This window comes from Octopus bimaculoides, chromosome 4 (genome assembly GCF_046866305.1).
Source record: "Octopus bimaculoides isolate indiv1 chromosome 4, ASM4686630v1, whole genome shotgun sequence".
In the NCBI taxonomy this organism is placed as follows: Eukaryota; Metazoa; Mollusca; class Cephalopoda; order Octopoda; family Octopodidae; genus Octopus; species Octopus bimaculoides.
In genome coordinates this window covers 134,714,970-134,735,979 of record NC_142931.1, presented here as the reverse complement: position 1 = coordinate 134,735,979, position 21,010 = coordinate 134,714,970, and the positions used below count along the sequence as shown (strand labels likewise).

General features: G+C 36.4%; 2 protein-coding genes across 3 annotated transcripts in view; one reads left to right on the top strand and one right to left on the bottom strand.

Moving 5' to 3' along the window:
* Positions 1-2,205: 2,205 nt before the first annotated feature.
* On the bottom strand, positions 2,206-19,297 carry LOC106880550 (acyl-CoA dehydrogenase family member 11). Its single transcript, XM_014930541.3, has 13 exons — positions 18,009-19,297; positions 15,006-15,238; positions 14,143-14,242; positions 12,840-12,963; positions 11,119-11,261; positions 9,651-9,800; positions 9,296-9,390; positions 8,103-8,202; positions 7,031-7,171; positions 5,881-5,973; positions 4,125-4,389; positions 3,094-3,160; positions 2,206-2,618 (listed from the first exon to the last, which is right to left on the bottom strand). The coding sequence occupies exons 1-13, from the start codon at positions 18,258-18,260 to the stop codon at positions 2,510-2,512; spliced, it is 1,872 nt and encodes a 623-aa protein (XP_014786027.1). The 5' UTR covers positions 18,261-19,297; the 3' UTR covers positions 2,206-2,509.
* LOC106880549 (uncharacterized) overlaps positions 18,244-21,010 on the top strand; it is a 42,722-nt gene continuing 39,955 nt past the window's right edge. The window contains exon 1 of one of the 2 annotated variants that reach the window (XM_014930539.3): positions 18,244-18,368. The gene's annotated coding sequence lies outside the window, so the exon portion shown is untranslated. Of the gene's footprint in view, positions 18,405-21,010 lie in introns of both variants that reach the window. The other variant, XM_014930540.3, reaches the window with a different exon arrangement.

The following is a 21,010-nucleotide window of genomic DNA, read 5'->3' as shown; positions in this document are numbered from 1 at the left end:
TTATCTAGTTTCAGCTCGTGAGCTGTGGCCATGCTGGGGCACTGCCTGTTGTTGCTACACAATTTTACTTCAGGAATTGACATTTGGTGCATGAGAGAGTTTGATGCAGCTGCTCTCATCTGCACCTCCTCTCATCTGCACCTCCTCTCATCTGCACCTCCTGCCATGAAGTTGGTTCATCTGGGACACCTGACAGGAAGAGGTCCAGCCTCATCTTGAAGACACCTACATCTACCGCATGCAGGTCTCTCAGGTCCTTCGGGAGGATATTGAAGAGCTGTGGACCTCTGAAGCCCAGGCTATTGCAGTATCTTGTCCTACATCTTGATGGCAAATTTGGAGTCCTTGGCACTATGTGTATATATGTTGAGAAAGGATCTACGAACGTTGGGATGACAGGGGACCAAGACTCCTGGCAGTTTGCTGTGTTTGAAAAGACACGTTAAGCTAAGTAAAAGCATGGTTGCCCTTGCACACAGGCTCATTCCTTGCAACCCTCTCCAGCTGAGCACCCTTAAGCTTGCAGGCTTGTAAGTGCTGATGCTGCATACAACCACCCAGTACACTCTGTAAAGTGGTTGGCAATAGGAAGGGCATCCAGCCATAGAAATCATGTGAAAACAGACATGGAACCTGAACAGCCCTTCAGCTGGTCAGCTCTTGTCAAACTGTCCAACCCATGCCAGCATCGAAAACAGACGTTGAACGATGATGGTGGCACGTAAAAGCACCCACTACACTTTCAGAGTGGTGCAGCCATCCAGTTCACCAGTCCTCAGTCAAATCGTCCAACCCATGATGATGATGGTTTTATTTGTTTTGGTCATGCTGAGGCATTGAAGGATTTTAGCCGAATCAATTGACCTCAGTACTTATTTTTTTAAAGCCTGAACTGCTTAGTTATGGGGACATAAACACACCAACACCAGTTGTCAAATGGTTTTGGGGGACAAACAAAGACACACACATATATACGATGGGTCTCTTTCAGTTTTCGTCCACCAAATCTACTCACAAGGCTTTGGTCGGCCCAGGGCTATTATAGAAGACACTTGCCCAAGTAGGACTGAACCCAGAATTATGTGGTTGGGAAGCAAATTTCTTACTACACAGCCGTGCCTGTGCCTCATATAATTTTACTCATGACAACACAGTTACTCATCCAGCATTATACTACACATTCAGAACCAATGAAGGAACCTTTACTTGGTCAACCCACTAGAAATAGTAACTAAATTTCCTTCATGTCACTTTACTGCCTTAGAAAAAAAATGTTTCTATTGGATAATATGATCCCAAGTGTGCTGTGTCTGGGAAAAGGACAGGATGGTTATAACTACGATGTATGTTACTTAGTTACTTCCCTGTAACTAAGAAAATAAGTAATGGAATTGATTCATTTGACTAAAATTCTTCAAGGCAGTGCCCCAGCATGGCCACAGTCTAATGACTGAAACAAGTAAAAGATAAAAGATGTAAGTATATGTGTATGTATGTTTCATTTTTGTATTTGATTTGCAAGATTCTTGATGTGAACCTGTGTATTGAAACATTTTGTTGTCTCTTGAGAGGGTCATTATGCTTGTAATAAACTCACACACTGGTTCTGTTTCTGTTTCATTTCTTTATTATTTATTTCTCATTTGGTTAACTATTTAACCAATTAACTAATTGTTTGATTAATTCTCCAGTTAACTGATCACACGTTTAGGTCTGTCTTCTTTCTAAAATGGTTATTCTCACAAGATGGATTTTAACCACCAACCTAAGAATGTCAATTTTTACAGTAACTACATCAGTCCTCTGTTGTACTAGCTGAACTATTGCAATAATTAACCAGTTGACAAGTAACAATAAAAGAGGTGAAGTAGAACTAGTGCATGTGTTTATTATCAATGTAATGACCCACCCAAGATGCAACAAAATATATGTATATAATCGATATGTCCCACATTGTGACAACGTAACTTTGGTATCTGCTGCAGGTAGTACCAGTCTACATTGTTTACCGGTAGCACTACCAACACATAACAACCTGACTTAAATCCTACAAATGGATTTATATTATTTTTCACTGTGTGTAGTTCAGTTCTGAAGCTGTAGTTGAAGAAACTTGCTCAAGGTAACATGCATGCAGTTAGATTGAACTTGAAACTCTGTGGCTGTGGAAATGAATTCCTTGTCAACACAAATGAAAACATCAGATTTTTCAGTTTTTCAAATGTGTTATTTAATGAAAACTTTAATAGATTTAACGTTTAATCTTATAAATGACTCATTGTAGACATTTACTTCCTTCTCCCAAACCACCACCTCCACCACCATCAATGTTATCATCATCATCACCATTGTCATCTATGATGTAGCAATTCCACAGTTTTTTCAGTTGAGCCTGGATTTTATTTCTGTATTACATAAGCTACCCAGAAGTGTCTAAATTCCTGTATTATGTAATTGCTTGTATTTGTATTTTATCAGGTTTCTGGTTTCAGGGTTTTATGCTATCTTTTCATGTGTGTTTTCCAAAAACAAGATCAAATTCTGATGTCAGGTTGTCTGAATGGTAGGCCCCTTTCTTGATTCCATTGCAAAATGGAGTGAGTTCCATTTCTGACCAACTGTAATGGAAAAAGATAAAATTTTAAGGTAAATTAACAGGTATCTCAAACACACACACACTCTCTCCTTCACACACACACACACTCTCTCCTTCACACACACACACACACTCTCTCTCCCTCACACACACATTTTATATATGTATATGTATACATGTATGTGTGGGACTATCGAAGTGTTACTTGTGTAAGAGATGCATTATTGTTATCTAGCTGTAGGTCAGTCCAGCTTGAACAAGCATATGTTCAATGGTGCCCCAGCATTTCATTTCAGATTCCCTGTGTACAAGAATATTTATAATCTATTGTGTTCTGCTTTGTTTCAGATGATAGGGTATAATATAAGAGAGAATTAGCAATTATCTCTAGCAGATCACGTGACCATTCAACCTATGACAGCATGGAAAACAGATGTTAAATAATGAAAATGATGATGAAGATACTTAGATATACTATATCAACAATATTCACTTACTACAGAGCTGTTTTGACATCTGATGGTGTAGACTCAGGTGAAGTAGCATGTCTTAGTAACAGAGCACCTGCAGAGAAAGATATGTATTTAACATTAGTGTAATATAAGTAATCTTAAATTGTTAGGCCTGAAATTTTAAAGGAAGGGCTAGTTGATTACAACAACCCCACTGCTTGACCAGTACTTTTTTTCATTGATGTCAAATGGATGACAGGCAAAGTCAACCTTGGCAGAATTTGAACTCAGAATGTAAAGAGGGGCGAAATACTGTGAAGCATTTGGTTCAATGCTTTAATGATTCTGCAAGCTTGCTGCTTTGTTGCAACAATATTTATGAGACATTCTTTCTATGTTATTTTGTTGTGATATCTGCCAGTTGTATTACAGCAATTTTTGTTGTCATACTACTGTATTATACAATAGTTTCATTGTAATATGTAGTTACTGTATTGTGTTGTAAATTGTCACCCATATACACTTGCAAATCCCCACTCACCTAAACTCCTATTTCTGCCTATAGTCATGTCATACTGCTGCTGAGAGGGGGAATAATAGCAAACAACAGGGAGGAGTAGTTATAACATAAAGCAGTGTAACTTCTTATGGTACATGTCACCAACTAAGTGAACTGAGCCATTTAACCCTTTCGTTACTGTATCTATTTTGAAATATTTTGCATTTCTTTCAATTAATTTTAAACATAACAAAGAATTTAGAAAAAATAACTTAGTGATCATTAAGTTAGTGTTAGGAATATAAATTGTGACTAAGGTTTGGTGGAAGATTTTAATTAAAAACTGATGAAAACAAGACATTTGTACTACAGAGCCAGATGTGGTTTCAGCCAGATTGGTATTGAAAGGGTTAAGAAGCAAGAGACTTCACCATTGACATAATACAGCATCAGTGATGTAACAGAAACCAACAACCATAGGTTTTTGATTCCTGTCACAGTTTACTGACCCAGTTTCAAATGCAGTGAAGAAGAATCCACAAACAGTAAAAATCAGTGGAAAAGTAGTCAAACTCACTTATATAAATACGTGCAAAACTGAATGCCAGATCACGTGCTGCTGATGCAAGGACATCTTTGTTACTTATCATCATCTGCATAGTTTCATCCATTGCTTTTACCACATTGCAGCTGGCTGTGTTTAAAAGTTCATGCTGGGAAGCTGAAGAAACAAGCATTCGAACATTATTGCCAAATGATTCCAGAATCTCTTTAGAGGAATGAAGAGCTCGAAGAACATCAAGTGATAGAATGTTTGTTGTACCTTCCCAGATTGGCAACACCTACAAATAAATGCAGACAACATTAGATTTTCACATAATTATATTAGGTTGAGAGATTTTTTTTAGTTAATTTTCCTTTACAAAGTCATGTGATGTGTGTGAATGTAGACAGTTGCAAAAAAGAAGGGCTGATCATTTAAAGTGGATGGAATTTGTGGAAGAGGGAGACCAAGGAAGACACGGGACAAAGTATTGAAGGCTGACCTCAAGACACTGAACCTTATGAAGGAGACGACTAAAGACCAAGATATCTAGAGAATTGCTGTACTCAAGAAGACCCATCCACCACAGCAGAATTGATACTGGTGCTCGTATCACATAAAAAGCTCTCATGCTGGTGCTGTGTTAAAAGAAATGGTGATGGGGCCATGTAAAAAGCACCCACTACACTCTATGGAATGGTTGGCATTAGGAAGGACATCCAGCTGTAGAAACATTTGCTCAAAGTGCCATGCAGTGGGATGGAACCTGGAGACACATGATTGCAAAACAAACTTCCTAACCGCACAGCCATGCCTATGCATATCAGGATGTGAAAATGATAATGGTGGTGGTGAGAGCAGTAGATAGTTTTAGTATATGATGAATCTTGTGGTAGTGGTCAAAGCTGATGAGAATGATTGTAATGATGAGAAGGAAACTCAAACTGCCCTGTGTTTCATAATTTTAACCCTATAGCATTTAAACAGGCCATATCCAGTCAAAATATTCTCTCTGTTATTATGTTTGAACCAGCTAGATCCAACCTCTCACACCTACCCTACAATGTGATTCTAAAAATCACATCATTGCTATAAGATAATATGTGATTAATCCAAAACAATGTGAATAAATAAGCATTACAATAGGCAGAATGCTAAAGGATTGAAGTATCACTGAAGAGAAAAAAGAAAAGGAAAAGAATAATGTAGTGTGGGGTTTAGAATAGAAGATATCAACCTTCTGGATTATAAATCACAAGATCAGTCTCCATGGCAGTCTGAATAGTGCTGGTGGTATGAAAAAAGGAACCCAGCACACATTGTAAAGTGGTTGGAGTTAGGAAGGGCATTCAGCCAAGGAAACCAGACCAAAGTGGACACTGGAGCATGATGCAGTCCTTAGGACCATCAGATCTTATCAAACAGATCATTCCATGCCAGCATAGGACATGGACGTTAAATGATGATGATGATGAAATGGTGGAGGAGGAATTTATTAAAAGCTCCATTTCTGAAGCTCACATATTTCTTAGACATGCACACCACCCCATCACCGCCATCACCATAAACACCAACAACATTACGTCTATTGATCTCATAAAATGCGTTGCATATTCTTTGTCAGCAAGATATGGAAAAGTGTTTCATACATTAATAGCTGATGAACAAAAGCATAAAAGAAAAAACTCATAAGTGATTATTGATTATTTGAATGCAAAAAGAAATATTTATTAAAAGATGGTGGGAATTAGCAAAATATTGAAAAGAATGTTCTTCTTGAATATAATACCTGTGAGTCTCTAAGCATCGTTGGAATACCGGTATCTTCTATATAACCTTGACCACCAAAACATTCAAGTCCTTCAGAAACAACTGCAACAGCCTTTGATAAAAATTTTTAATAATTCATTAATTATTTCCTTAACATCAACAGTATTTTAATGTTAAAATTCCACCACAATCTTGTCATTCATATACACTTGACTTATTCATGGTGTGTGTGTGTGTGTGTGTGAGTATATATAATTATAATAAGGGTTAATTTATATTAATAATATAAATTAACCATTATAGTATTTCTAGTATGCTGGCCACTGATAAATCATTAAATAATGACTTTATCCTAATTATGTATGTGTATATATATATATATATATATATATATATATATATGTTGTTGTACTTGGGGAGGCCGAAATAAGATTAATGTAATATAATGTAATATAAAGCTGAAGCAAATTAACACCAAATATACAGTGCGTGTGTTTTTATTGGCTAAACTGGCAATATGACCATCCCCAAGTACAACAACATCTGTTTCAACACACGATTTCACATCAAAAATCTTGCAAAACAAATATATATATGTATATATATATAAATACATATATATATATATATATATATATATATATATATATATATATACATGCACTTATATACACACACACATCTACAGACATACATATACAGCCATCTAAACATAAATATTTACATGAAAATAAGTTATACAAATGTACTGTGGGTAAAAAGTGATCAAATGTATTTTTAACCAAATTAAGAGAAATACATTCTTTAATCTTTTATCTTGGATTTCTTTCAGTCATTGATCTGTGGCCATGATGGGGCACCCATCTTGAAGGATATTTGTCAAACTAATTGCTCCTGGTATTTATGTTTTTTTTTTAAAGTCTGGTACTTATTTTATAGGTCGCTCTCACTGAACTGCTAAGTTTCAGGGACACAAACAAACCAACACCAGTTGTCAAGTGGTGTGGGGGGGGGGGTTTAAAGGGTAGTTGTGACAAACACAGACACAATGACAAGACCATAGCTAAAAGTAAAGTTGGCCTCAAACCTACAGGCTCATGAAACCAGCGTTTATCCAGGTTTCTGAGTCATTCAAGTAACTGAAGCAACCAACAAAAGGGAGAAATTACCTGTTTGCCTGTGTACAGCTTGGTTATGGGTGTCAGCAGACGTAACAGATTATCTTGTAGAGGAGATGATTTCTTGTTCTCTTGGAGCCCAAGTAAGTGGCCAAGATGAAGTACAAGTATTGTAGCACCTCTGGTTTCCATCTGCAATGAACAAAAGGAATTTATAAAGAACTTACAATTTTTTTGTTTTGCTTTGTTATTTTGAAAACCTTCTGAATTGTACTTGTGTGGCAGGGAATTTGGTCTGACAGCATGGATTGAAACCAAACCATTTCTTCTTGGAAGTCCTGATAGCCGTTTAACCCTTTAGCATTTAAACTGGCCACATCTGGCCTAAATATTCTACCTGTTTTATGTTCAGACTGGCCAAATCCAGCCTCTCACATTTATGTTACAATGTCATTTTAAAAATAAACAATTAACAATCACATCATCAAAATCTCAAAGCTTTGAGATAATGCATGATTAATTCAAAACAATGTGAGTAAATAAGCATTGTGTTTAACAGAGTAATCTGAATGCCTAGAGTACAAAAGAATATGTTTTTACATGAGGATGGTGGTGATGGTGACCATAAAGATGTTCACTGATAATGATGACTGTAAAGTACGGATTGATATCTGCTTCATATTTTTTCTTATCTTCATAAAAACAAAAAAAGAGTCACTTCTACTTTACACAAGTAATTGGGTGACTTTAGTTATTCCAAGCAAATGATTTCATCTTTGCCTGGAAGCAAAGGCAAAGTTGACTTCATCGGGGTTTGAACTCAGAACATAAAAGGTCATTAGTAAATACCTCAAACCTTTTGCCAGATACTCTAATAACTCTGCCAATGCACTGTCCTTTTGATTTCTGATTTAGGCATAAGGACAGAAATTTGGGGGCGGGTAGGGTTAATAGATTACATCAATATTTGACTGATATTTTATTGATCCTCAAAATATGAAAAGCAAAGTCAGCCATTGCAGGATTGGAACTCATGATGTAAAGATTTGAAATAAAAGTTACAAAGCATTTTGGCTAATGTTCTAATGATTCTACTAGTCTCCATAATTGATATAGATCTTACCTCAAGCTTGGCTAATGTTTTCACATGGAGAGGAAAGTCTTTCAGAAGATGTTTGAAAGCCTGTCTTTCTGTTGCAAACTGACAAGCCATGTTGACAATTCTGAAAGTATTATAGAAGAATTAGCATAAGAGAATCCAAGGAAGAAATGCTTGTCTTAGTTGAACAGTATTTAGCCGAACTGTATTTAGTTTTGTTCCTTTCTGTTGTGGGCTCAAATGCTGATGAGGTCAACTTTCTTTTACTAAAGGAACATGAAATCCATGACTTTGTTAATTAGAATTGATTGACAGTTTGTTGCCACTGTACATTAAAGTCAGAACAGTAATTCCAATTAAATTAATAAATAGTGTAATCATTAATTAATGAGTTAAATTACCATGATACTTGACATCAAGGTAACATTGATAGAAGTTTGTCATACAGTTTCTTGTAATATTATTACAATGTTACATGCTCTTCTGATCTAGCAATCTATGTACCACCATAACCAAAGCCCATTTGATTCACTCACATCACCTCATCATCCCTACAATATCTCACCTCCAAAATCCTATGCTAAACACTTCACCTAACTTTTATTTCCAGAAACTGACATCCTGGACTTCATCCAGATCAGAACCACTCAACTAATTGGAATTCAATCACAAATGGTCATGTTCCAACCTGTAGTCCTCAAACATACTGTCACTTCTCTGTATTTTCTATTGCTATTATAATAGCCTCCATGGCTCTATGGAGCTGGCTGGTCTTGTACCTCCACCACTCAGGCATTCCTGACACACTTGTCTTTCTACCTCCCATCACTCTCGGTGTGTCCAATCCCCTCACTCCCTGACAAACCATTATGCTTAGTTCTTCCTTCCCAGAACGTCAGTCCCCTTTGAATCTCCTTCTTGCTTATGTCTTTCCTGCCATTGTTGGTCAGCAACATTTTAAACAAAACATTAATATCATTAAAACTCTGCATACGCATTCCTTTTCCTTCAGTCTCAACAAGTGAAAATACAAAAAAACTGAAGCCTTCAGGAATTCCTTCCCCATTAATGTTTTACTGACTGATGTCATTCAAGAGAAATTTAAACTGAATATCATCAACAGGAACCTTACTAAACAGAAAGGGCTTGCAATCTCTATGCGCACTGCACCACTTGCTCTCAAAGTTAAAATGTTAAAATTAAATTATCATACTGACCTCCTCATGTAGGAGACAGCTGAAATTGCATTATGGATCCTTGTTATAGTTAACATGGTGGCTATATAACTGATGCCTTTGTCTGTTGGAGAAACCTGAAATGGAGAAACGTCTGTTAATTCAAGAAACTAATGTTTTTGATGGTTTATAAGATGCACTATTTTCAAAAATAAATCTCAAATAATCACACTAGGTCCTATATGTAAAGTTGGGACCATATTATATGTTTTAATTTGAAGAAGATCTTAGCCAACCTGACTTAAGAAGAATTCCATTAACAAACCATGTGACAATACCGGTTCACTTAGAATATAAAATATATATATTTGCAAAGTAGAGGAAAAAATGTCTTCACCTTAAATGCTTTTGTCCCATTTAACTGTAATTCTGCAGTTGGCATTTGTCTGGTTCCCAATTTATTTTTCAAGTTAACTATTTCAATGTTGTTTAATTGTCCATCTTCATCTTTTACTGCTACATAAAACATTGCCAGGCCATTTTTACCCTGAAATAAAGAAATTCTGATGAAAAACTGAGAATAAAGACACTTTAGAGTCTTTCAACAGATCAATGTTATGGAGGAGAGAATGTCATATTACAAGAACTATTGATTCTTATGATAAGAATTATTCTTATTGATGTGGACTCAAAAATCAAGATATTTTTTTTTAATCAATGCCAGAAGCATGAAAAGCAAAGAATGAAAAGCAAAGTTGACTCAATTAAAATTTGAATATAGCATCCTTTAACTTTTGTTAAAGTATGTCTCTAGAACCCATTTCAAACCTAGCCTTCATCTGCTCTGATAATCAACGGTGACTGGGTCAGTGAATCCCCTGTGATGGTCTACAATAGACAGCAAGGCGAGCTGCTATGGATCATCATCATCATTATTGTCATTTAGCATCCGCTTTCCATGCTGGCATGGGTTGGACGGTTTGACTTGAGGACTGGCAAACCAGAAGGCTGTACCAGGCTCTAATCTGACCTGGCAAGGTTTCTACAGCTGGATGCCCATCCTAATGCCAATCACTCTGAGAGTGTAGTGGGCACTTTTTATGTGCCACTGGCACAAGGGCTAGTCAGGTGGTACTGGCATCAACCACACTCAAATGGTGCTTTTTACATGCTACCGGCATGAGAGCCAGTCAGGTGGAACTGGCAATGACCACGCTCGAATGGTGTTTTTTTACATACCACCGGCATGGGAGCCAGTCAGGCAGCACTGGCATCGACTACGCACAAATGGTGCTTTTTACGTTCACACTATCCTAAAGAGTGTATGCATGTGACTGGGGACAACATGTGAACTTGTACTCCCATTGAAGCTCTGAATATGAACTTTACACCTCACCAGAGGGAAGAGGTGAACTTGTTAGTCAGGGCCAGCTCAACCCACTGCAATACAAATAGTAAGTACCAAAGCATAAAAAACATTCTGTTGCATTTAGTTTGGTACGCCACAACTATTTACACAAATTTCCTCCTGTCAGTACTGGTATAGCAACAGACAAAAGGAAACCTACAATTACATTTTAAGTCATTAGTTTTCACTTCATGCTAAAATTTGGCTATGAAGTGTATGAACGAGACTGTGGATTTTCCATCTGTTGTATGATAATACTACTAATTAATACCAAGTACTACAATACCTAGTAATACTACTTCTACAGAGTGTAGTGTTAACCAAACCACTACACTGAAAGTAGACAGGAGGATATCAATAAGTGAATTAGAATTGTCTTCCCTATCCATATAAATATATACTTTAAGTGAAAGAACCATATTCTATTGCTTCAAATGAAAACAGTTTTACAACTTACACTAATTGTTTGTCCATTTTCTTGAACAACTCTGGCAAGTGTGAATGCCATGTTGGCATCAGTGGCTGAAGTAAACCATTTATTGCCATATAATCTATAAAAACCATCTTTGTCTTTCTTGGCAATGGTTTCAGTAGAAGCAGCTAGAGCAGAAAATAAATATATATATTACACAAAATATTTGATCTGATGGGAAAGGAAGGCAGTTGGTAAGCTCTGGGATTGAATATGTATATAAGGAATGGAGATATTGGTGTACATTTTATATGTAAAAGTGGATGTTAAATGGATAATGCTATAAAAGAAGAATCTGAACACCACAACACCCATTCCTTATACATATAGATGCATAAAAATCCATGTTTATATATATATATATAAAAAAAAATTCTCTCCTTATTTTTAAAATATGTGTCTATTTGAAACTAACTTTGTTGAATCATAATTACAAGGAAACAAAGAAACAGAAAAAGAAAAAAGGGTGAGGGTAAGCAGCAGAAGGTAGAGGGAGAGGGGGCAATGGGACACACACCTCAGGACAAATGACATGCTCAGCCATGCCCCTTGGTCATGACTGCGATGGTTTTGCCTTGGAGAATGGCCTATAACACCTTGTGCAGGGTGTCATAGGCCATTCGAGACTCATTTCTCAGATAGGCCACCATTATCCCAATTTTGTGGAAGAGAATTGGTAGTGCAGGGTCTGAGAACATCTGATAGGGGGTGGTCAAGCCCCTAAAGGTAAAAAAAAACCATAAATGTAATGCCTCCTAGACCCCAGGGTTCATTTAAGGACCAGTGTTTAGCTCCAGTTTATCTCTGTTAACAAGATGAAAGATAATTTGTGCTAATCTACTACATATTACATTCCTAGATAGGTTCATACCTACACCTGAAAGCAAAGTGTATTGAGGTAATGCAGAATAAAGTGTTCTGCCCAGAAATACAACGAACTATTTGATGACATTTTAAACTCAGGACCTGTGAGTATTTAGTGCATTCAGCCATCTCAACACAAAAAAAGAAACCGAGTTTTTGAAACATATTTGACCCCTAACTGGATTTCTTGCTAATGGTAGCTCATTGCTTCACTGTTTTATGCTAATGTCTTAAGATGTTGATAAATAAATGTGATGATGACCACAACCACACTCATGGAGGCAGACAGGGCTGTGTGGATTAGAAGCTTGCTTCCCAACCATGTAGTCTCAGGTTCAGTCCCATTGCATGGTACCTTGGGCAACTGTCTTCTACTATAGCCCTAGGCCAACCAAAGCCTTGTGAGTGGATTTAGTAGATGGAAACTGTGTGGCAGCCCATTATACACTCATAAACATTTATATATGTGTATGTGTGAGTATGTATATAAATATGTATGTATGTATGTATAATGTATATGTGTATGTATAATGTGTGTGTGTATGTATTTGTAATGTGTATGTATGTATGTATGTATGTATGTGTTTGTGCCAATACTTTTCTTGACATCATGCAACGATTATATAAACAGGTATAATCATCATACAAGCAATGTTGTTCATTTTCAGTCTTCCTTGGAAAAATATTTCTAGTTTTTGTGGAAATATTGTCTTTAGTAACAGGTGAAAAGAAGGGTATCTGGCCATAGAAAATCTGCTTCAACAAATTTCGTCTGACCCATGCAAGCATGAAAAATTGGAAGTTAAACGATGATGATAATGATGATGAAATATCAGGCTTACCAACATCTGAACCACCTCTACGTTCAGTCATCCATTGACCAGATGTCCAGAACTTCAATGGATTGCGACTGGTTAGCTTTCCAAAAACTCCTTTCTTCAACCAATCTTCTTCCAACTTGAGTTCCTAAAAGGTTTCAAAACACACAACATGAACTCTTATATAAAATATAAACACTTTTACTGATTTTATCATTCCTGTAAATATTTCTTTGCAAAATTGGCTGACGTTAGCAGATTACACTGTAGATGATGGATTCACAGTAGTGAGATTAATCAGCAGAATATATTGGTTCATAATTGAGGAGGTAAGCAGTGGGATATTTTAGTTCATAGTAGTGAGTAAGAGGCACATGGCTTAGTGGTTAGGGTGTTGGACTCATGATTGTAAGATTGTGGTTTCAATTCCTGAACTGGGTGACGCGTTGTGCTCTTGAACAAAACACTTCATTTCATGTTGCTCCAGTCCACTCAGCCAGCAAAAATGAATAATCCTGCATTTTTTGATAAATAAAGTTATTATCTGTTATATATCTGTTTTGTTTTTTTTAATAAATATAAATCTGTTCTCAAATATCTTATACACCCTGTATATATATGTATAAATAGGTCAACAAATGAAAAAAAGTGGTGCTCAATACACCAAATTAGTGTTGTAAGTATTTGATGAAAGGTTGACTCAGCTCCACATTTATAGGCACAGGTGAGTGATCACATCTTCAGAAGTATGGAGTTTCAGTAAGGGAAATTTGAAGATGGCTTTTGAATGAGAACATTTTGAGGCTGCTATTTGTCAGTTCAGGTCATAGAAATGGTTTGATGAAACAGCAGCACCAGATAGTTTTATGTATACTTTTAGGTGGCAAGGTGTCAATGACTATAGGAAAAACATTGGTGAAAATTTAAAACAATTGATGGGGGAGGGCTATGCAAAATGACTAGTCTGAGGAGGAGAGACTGTATGAAGGATGAAAGGAGGTGAAACAAGTATATTGGGTAGGTCAAGGTGGGGGTAGTCACTGGCCAACCTGCTTAGAGGAGTTGATGTCATTGTAGTTGTGATGGACAAAATGTAGAATGAGCAAAATGCATGTTTGTAGGGGTAAATGTTGAAATGTAGTGGAAAAATAAAAAGAATGAAATAAAATATTAACATAGCAATAGTGAAATGAAGGTAAATTTTCTTTAATACATTGATTAATGGTTTGAGTTTTTCGTGCAACACAGAAAATTTTCCAACAAAAATTGATCTCTTTTCCCAGTTGGATGAAAGAAGTTAAAAAAAATAGAAATGAAAATGGCTAACCTCAGTAATTTTAGCAGCTCCATCTGTCATGGCTAAAGGACAGCTGTATAAACCACTTGCTGATGAGAAGAGGATCAGTTTAACTACTTGGTATAAGCGACTGAAATAGTCAGAGAGAGAAAAAAAATGTCAAACTGTCCAACCCATGACGATGATGATGGCTGTTAAAATTGGTTTCAAATTTTGGCACAAGACCAGCCCTTTTGGGGTGGGGATAAGTTGATTACATTGACTCCAGTGCTTAACTGATACTTATTTTATCGACCCCAAAAAGGCCAAAAAGCGAAGCTGAGCTTGGTAGAATTTGAATTCTGACTGTCAAGATGGATAAAATGCTACAAAGCATTTTACCTGAAATACTAATGATTCTCCCAGCTCACTGCTTTATGATGACTGTTAATATTGCAAAGAAAAGATTATAATGAACTACAGTATGCTATTGGTATTTATTTTATTGGCTCTGTGTGGAAAAGTTAATTGTAACAGGATCTGAAAGTAAAACTATGAGGAGCCAAATCTCAAAATCATTTAATGCAACTCTTCATCTCTATTTGTCATTTACATAATTTGGTGGCAAACAGAACTCAAAATGTTTACTTCTACATATAATTAATACTGAAATAGATTACCTAGAAAAATCACACCACAACTGGACTGCATTTTGTTGCCCAATCCATAAATAAAACAACTACAGAAACTTTCTACTCAACTTCTAATCAGTTGATTTGTTACTTCAAACAGTAATCAATTATTATAAATTACATGATTATATAAATTAGATGTATACATTGTTAAAAACCTTGCAACTTAAAAAAAAATAATGTTCCAGAAAGATTTAAGGAAAATATGAATCTGAAAGAGACCTGTATTCCTTATATTTTCTTTCATAAGGTATTGAAATGAATCCTTCCGTGGCCGAAATGGCATGCATCTTTTTCCAGGCTGACGAGGTTTCAATAACATCAACACGTTTTCCCCAGGCATCATAAGATATTAATGTAGGTTGTTGTCGATCACATTGCAGATGTATTGCATAGATTTCTTGCTCAACTTTATCTCCAAACTTGATAAGATCTTCTTCAAATTCAGACAAAATCTGAAGTAATGACAAAATAGTAAATAGTAAAATACTAAAACTTGTCTATAAATAAATTAACAGGGAAAGAATAGGTAAGAAAAAAAAGCATTACTGCTTTGATTGTTCCAATAATAGATACACAGAAGTGCAGTGAAATATCTGACAAAACAGATGGATGGAGTAATTAACACCAAAACGTGGTCTGTGTTTGTGGTGGTGAGCAGTGGCGGGGCACTAGGAACGTAGCCTGGGTGCTAAGGGGACAGCAACCCAAAAAAGTTTGAGAACCACTGGTATGGATTAAAGAGTTCATACAACTTAGAAGGCTTGGTATAGATCAATGGTTCCCAAAGTGGGCAGTACTGCTCCTCTGGAAGTAGTGGAAATATCTAGGGGGACGCTGAAGAAAAGTGGGGGGCAATAATGGGATGGTCAAAAGGATTGATGTAAAAATAACAAAACAATAGGTTAATTAGGTTATGTTTTATTTCTGAAATACAGTTGTTTTGAATTTGATGCAAAAAATGGTCTATATTTGTGGTGGGGCACTAGAAATGTAGCCTAGGTGTTAAGGGGACAGTAGCCCGAAAAAGTTTGGGAGCCACTGATATAAGTTAAAGAGAAACTAGCTAAGACCAATCTGATAATTTTTTTGATTTGCTTATTGAAGATATTTACCTTGTTTCTCTATTGTTATTGTTATCAACTTTTTATCTGTGGTGGAGACAGGAAACCTGCCTTTGAAAGTTCTACCAGTACTCTAAGCACTTGATTATACTGCCATGTGTATCAATACTCAAAACCAAGTGCACAGTGCTTCAGTGTTCCAGCCTTCTTACACCTGCACAGACCACACTTCTCTATTTTCCAGTGCTTTATATTTGTGGAACTAGAAAGTGTTGCACAACTCAACATTTGAGACCCTATTAGTTCAGATACAAAAGAAAAACAGGCCACAGCATATCAAATTTCCACATTGAGCAGCAACTGTCCTTATCAGGTGATCTTGGTTCGTATTTCAGCCAATTGTTGTTCTGGTGTATTTTTATGGCGTTTAGATTAATGGAAAATTCCATGCAGTTTTGAACCAAATCATAGTTATAAATTGAGATGTATGGGAAAAATACAAGAAAGAGGGTTCCAGAGGACTCATAGATGACTTTTTGGCTAGCCGGTTGCTAAGATACTCCAACTTTCGGTTAAAAGATTTCCTTGTCAAGCATACATTCTCACACACAAGCTACTGGTATTCAACATGATGGCTTTTTGTAAAAACCAATTGCAACATCAATCTGTAAATAAACATGTTAATAAAATCTAAATATTTTGACTGATTTTATTTGTGTGCAGCCAGACCAAATAATCCAGTTCTAAGCATGCATCTACCACAAAAACATGTCAAAGATGGAATGAACCAAAACAATTGGTTCTGGCTGTCTCCCATAACTAAATTTCTGGTGTTTCTAGGTTTTTCTGTAAGTTTGTAGGTACATAACATAATGCACCTATAATGATGGGTACAAATGAGAATTTATAGTCAGAATACAAGAGCTGTAAGTTCCACATTAATTCACCATAGATATTCTCTTTTTCCTGTACATTTGATGGTGCATTCACATCCGCTGGGCAGCTGACCTCTATAACAGTGCATGACTTTTGTCCCGTGTCCCACAGAACAATATCAAGTCTGTTATGTTTGCACTGAATTGCTGTTTTTATTGGAGTGTGCTATCAATATTCCTTGTTTTCAATGCTGTTTTTATCCTCTAGTTTATGGGATATGTAGCCATGCATTGCTTTTTGCTGGTATGATGCTTGCTTCTCCTCCAAGCTCCTGTTTAAGTAGGCCAGTCCAGTTTTCTTTTGGTCACATGAAACAGTTGTATTCTTAGAGTATCTGTACAGTATTTCTTTGCCAACACTGAAGATGTTGTTGCTCTCACTTCTGAGTATGTACTCATTTCTTTCTTTGCTGGTCAGCAAGTGTTGTCCGAGTGATAAAATGCAACATTCAAAGGCTGTTTGGACTGACCTTATGCCTCTACTGTCATCACTTTGTCTCACATGGATCCTATTGGTGTTGCTGTCGATGTGGAAGTTGTCAGTGGTGGTCAGTACTTTTCTAGTTTTGATGTCCAGGCTGCAGATCTTGTCAAGTGTCCAGTCCAGTATCCCAAATTTTGGTACATGTTATCTGCTTGGTCAACAATCTTTCCTTAGTTGATTACCATGTATGAGCGTTTATCTTGCCCCAACTCCATTCCTAAGTCTCATGAGAATGCTGTAACTAATTCTGTCTCTTTTGATGTTGTTCATGTTACCAGAATAATGTGTGTGTGTGTGTGTGTGTGAAAAACTGGAGCAAATTATTATCTTGCTGAGATACTAATTTAAGTTATCTTTCCTTCTGTTTACCCACCTCCTTTAAGTAATGTAAGTGCACGTATACCAGACACGCATATCTTGATGCTCTCCCCTGGTACGTTTATCTATAGAAGGAAACCCGCCTCCATGTATTAACACGGAAGAAAACAAAGCAAATGCGTACGCTTATATTATCCATAGAGAAAACGACAAGTTTCACTGATACTAAAAAATTATAAGAATACTATTAAAATAGTGATTGTGATTATAGCCGTCAAGGAAACCAGATGTTCTTTCTGCTTGTGTCATATAAGTGTTAGTTCAAACGGTTTCATATAAAATCCCCAAATCTACACAACGAATGGATCGGAAAAAATAAAATTAACGAAAAATTAATAATCAAAATGTCGAAATAAATACCCACCGAAGAAGGGACTTCTAGTTTTAAGAAAGACCGCAATAATGGGTCTTTCAAGTATTGATTAGATAGAATTGGCTGCTGTTGAATAAAGTTTGTAGGTGGTTGCACTGTTGCATCTGTCGAACATACTTGAAAATTCCCGTTCTTATTAATAAATGTGTTTGTTTTAAAACAGTTGAGAAGTTCTTTTAACCTTGTACTCTGACATCTTTCGTTCAGTCGGAAAATAACATAGAAAGGAATCCTTTTAAACATTTTCAAACAGGTTTATTTTTGAAACTTCAGCTTAAACTAAGGAAAGATAACTTTAAATAATCGCATACGTATCTAATGTAGCATTATCTTGTTTGGAAACATTGTAATGTAAGTTTATCTGATTTCTACTTTTGACCCAGAGACGTAAGTAAATATTATTTAATAGTGATTATCAGTTAATATACTGCTATCAGTCAATACTTCGACTTTGACCGCAAACAATTTATGCACAGCATTCCGGTATTAAACTAGACATCGCTGTTGTCGCTTAACAAGGTGCCCGCGTAAAGCAGCCCTTTAAGTAAAGAAATTTCTCTTCTGACCCTCTGTTCCTTTATTCAGATATTTTATTTAGGACTACATTATTCAATGTATTTGTCTTCTTTTAAAACTGCATCGTGATATTTGAGAGTGACAGACGTAGAGACAGAGAGCGTGGCTTCTATTTCTAGCAGGTTAAGTAGGGGTCGCCTATACGACACTTTCAAAGTTTAAATTTCTAAATCAAAAGCAAAAAAAAAAAAATAGGCCTTATTAAAGTTGTTGTTTTGCTTCACTTTACTAGACTTCTTCGTCTCATTCGTCATCTGAAATATACTTCATTCCGTTAAAATTATTTTACAATACTTCATCGTTCATGAGCAATAGCATACCTATATTGACCCTTGCAACCACTAGTTCTACACTATTTCTTCGTGTTTATTCAGATCTTTCTCTTGCATCGGTTTCGACGATGATTATTCCGGTTTTTCGCTGAATTGAAGTGTACGTGTCTCTATGTTCCTCACACACTCGCAATTTAAACAACCCCCAGGTAAAATAATCAGCGTGATGGGATAAGGCTGAGCCTTCAAAATACGAGTAAAGTTTATCTACACAATTCCATCTACTCAAATTCACTCACAAGACTTGAGTAAACCAGAGGCTTTGGTAGAAGATAATTTATCAAAGATTTTGTGTATAAGGATCAAACCTATAGCCTTATAACTGCAAGCGAACTTCGCAATACTACTAACAACATATATTATCTTTTTGATAAATATATCTGTGCGTGCGGACGAGTATGTGTGAGTATAAGTATGTATGTGTGCGTACACACATTTACTACTAGGACTAGAGGAAGGGGCAGTAACCATGACCTTCTTAGACCAGTAAAACCGATGCCAATAATATCCCTCGTGAATCTTTGTAAGTCAACAACTTTAGGAAAGACCTGTGAGGGGAGAGAATTCTTGAGTGTTGACATAGTGGGAAAGCAGGAATAGTAACGATTTGTGCAGTGACTGTGGTGTTGAGACAAGGGGAGAACAAATATAGTAATGCCTGAGTAAAGAAGTTGTGAGCTTAGTCAGCTCCAAGAAGCAGAGCCATTATAGTAGAGGTAGAAAAGACACAGAGAGGAGATAGTGTATGTGTGTGCCAGAATTTGGAGTGTTTCTATAAATGACTTTATGCCAATCAGACAGGTGGCCCTTTTACTGGTTGCAGTTTAGGATGTCTCTGTGCACAATTGTAGCATTGCCTCAGTTGTGATGGCTTTACCCAAGTGTTTTAGGCTGTTAATAATTGTTAGGAGCCGAAGTGTCTTCTGGCCCTTAAAAAAAGGGTTTGTCATTGCTAAGGACATTCTTATGCTAGGTGAGACCCAAGTGCAGTGATTGTGAAATTTGTAGTTGAGTGCTGCTTGTAGTTAATGGGGAGTGTCTTGTGTAATGATGTTTGCCTGTCATGAGTATCATTTGTCCTTTATTGCTGTTAAAAGAAACAAGTGGCACACATCATTGGAAGATACTTTTGAGATCTCCGTTAATAGGGGCTGTGTGGGTTTGACACATGGTATTTAAGTTGTGAGTGGGTGATATATGGTCGGCAGTGTTGGATTAACCATTAAGCAAATTAAGTATGTGCTCAGGACATCAAAGGAAGTGGGGCACTATAGAAATGGTAAATGGTTTATAGCACAAAAGAAATCACTTTAAATTTGCTAAAATAATATTTGAGCTCGCTTATGGATGAGGACATCTCCATAAAGAAGTGCAAGCTCTAATTGTGGATGGTACCTGTGGAAGGGATAGACCTAGGAAGACGTGGGACGAAGTGGTGAGAAAGGATCTTCAGATACTGGGCCTCATTGAGGAAATGACAAGGAACTGGGAGATGTAGCAATTTGCTGTACTTGATATGACACATCAAGCTAAGTAATATCACTGTCTTCCATACATACAGGTTTGTCCTTTCAGTTGCTGCTACCACTTAAAAAGCACCCATGTTAGTGGCATGTAAAAAGCACCCAGCACACTCTGTTAAGCGGTTGGTGTTAGGAAGGGCATCCAGCCATAGAAACCATGCCACAACAGACAGTTGGTGTCTGAATAGCTCCCTGCAAGCAGTCTCCACGTCAAACCGTCCAACTTATACCAGCATGGAAAATGGATGTTAAACAACAATGACAACAATTATTATTATATGATTGGAAATATAATTTTGAAGTGTTCATAGTTTCATGGTGAGGATCTGATCAAGAACTTTGCAATTGAAAATAAAAAGTAGGACAAAACTTTTCAAATATAAATAAAGTGGAAGTAGGCAAAAATAAACATTATTTTCTATTTTTCTGTTAACTTTGTTTCATTTTGAAAAATTAAAATTTATTTTATGGTTTATTATTGTTCATATTCTGAATTACATATATATGGTGGCACCAAAACCTTTTAAGTGCTTAGAACCTCAATGGGTCTTAATCTGGCCCT

Excerpts from the sequence above, each read along its gene's own strand:
- LOC106880550 (XM_014930541.3), bottom strand. The coding sequence starts at position 18,260 with ATGTTTAAAAGGATTCCTTTCTATGTTATTTTCCGACTGAACGAAAGA. Across the intron at positions 11,262-12,839 it reads TAGAGGTGGTTCAGATGTTG|CTGCTTCTACTGAAACCATT; the intron begins GTAAGCCTGATA and ends TTTCTGCTCTAG. Across the intron at positions 4,390-5,880 it reads CGATGCTTAGAGACTCACAG|GTGTTGCCAATCTGGGAAGG; the intron begins GTATTATATTCA and ends ATTTATTTGTAG.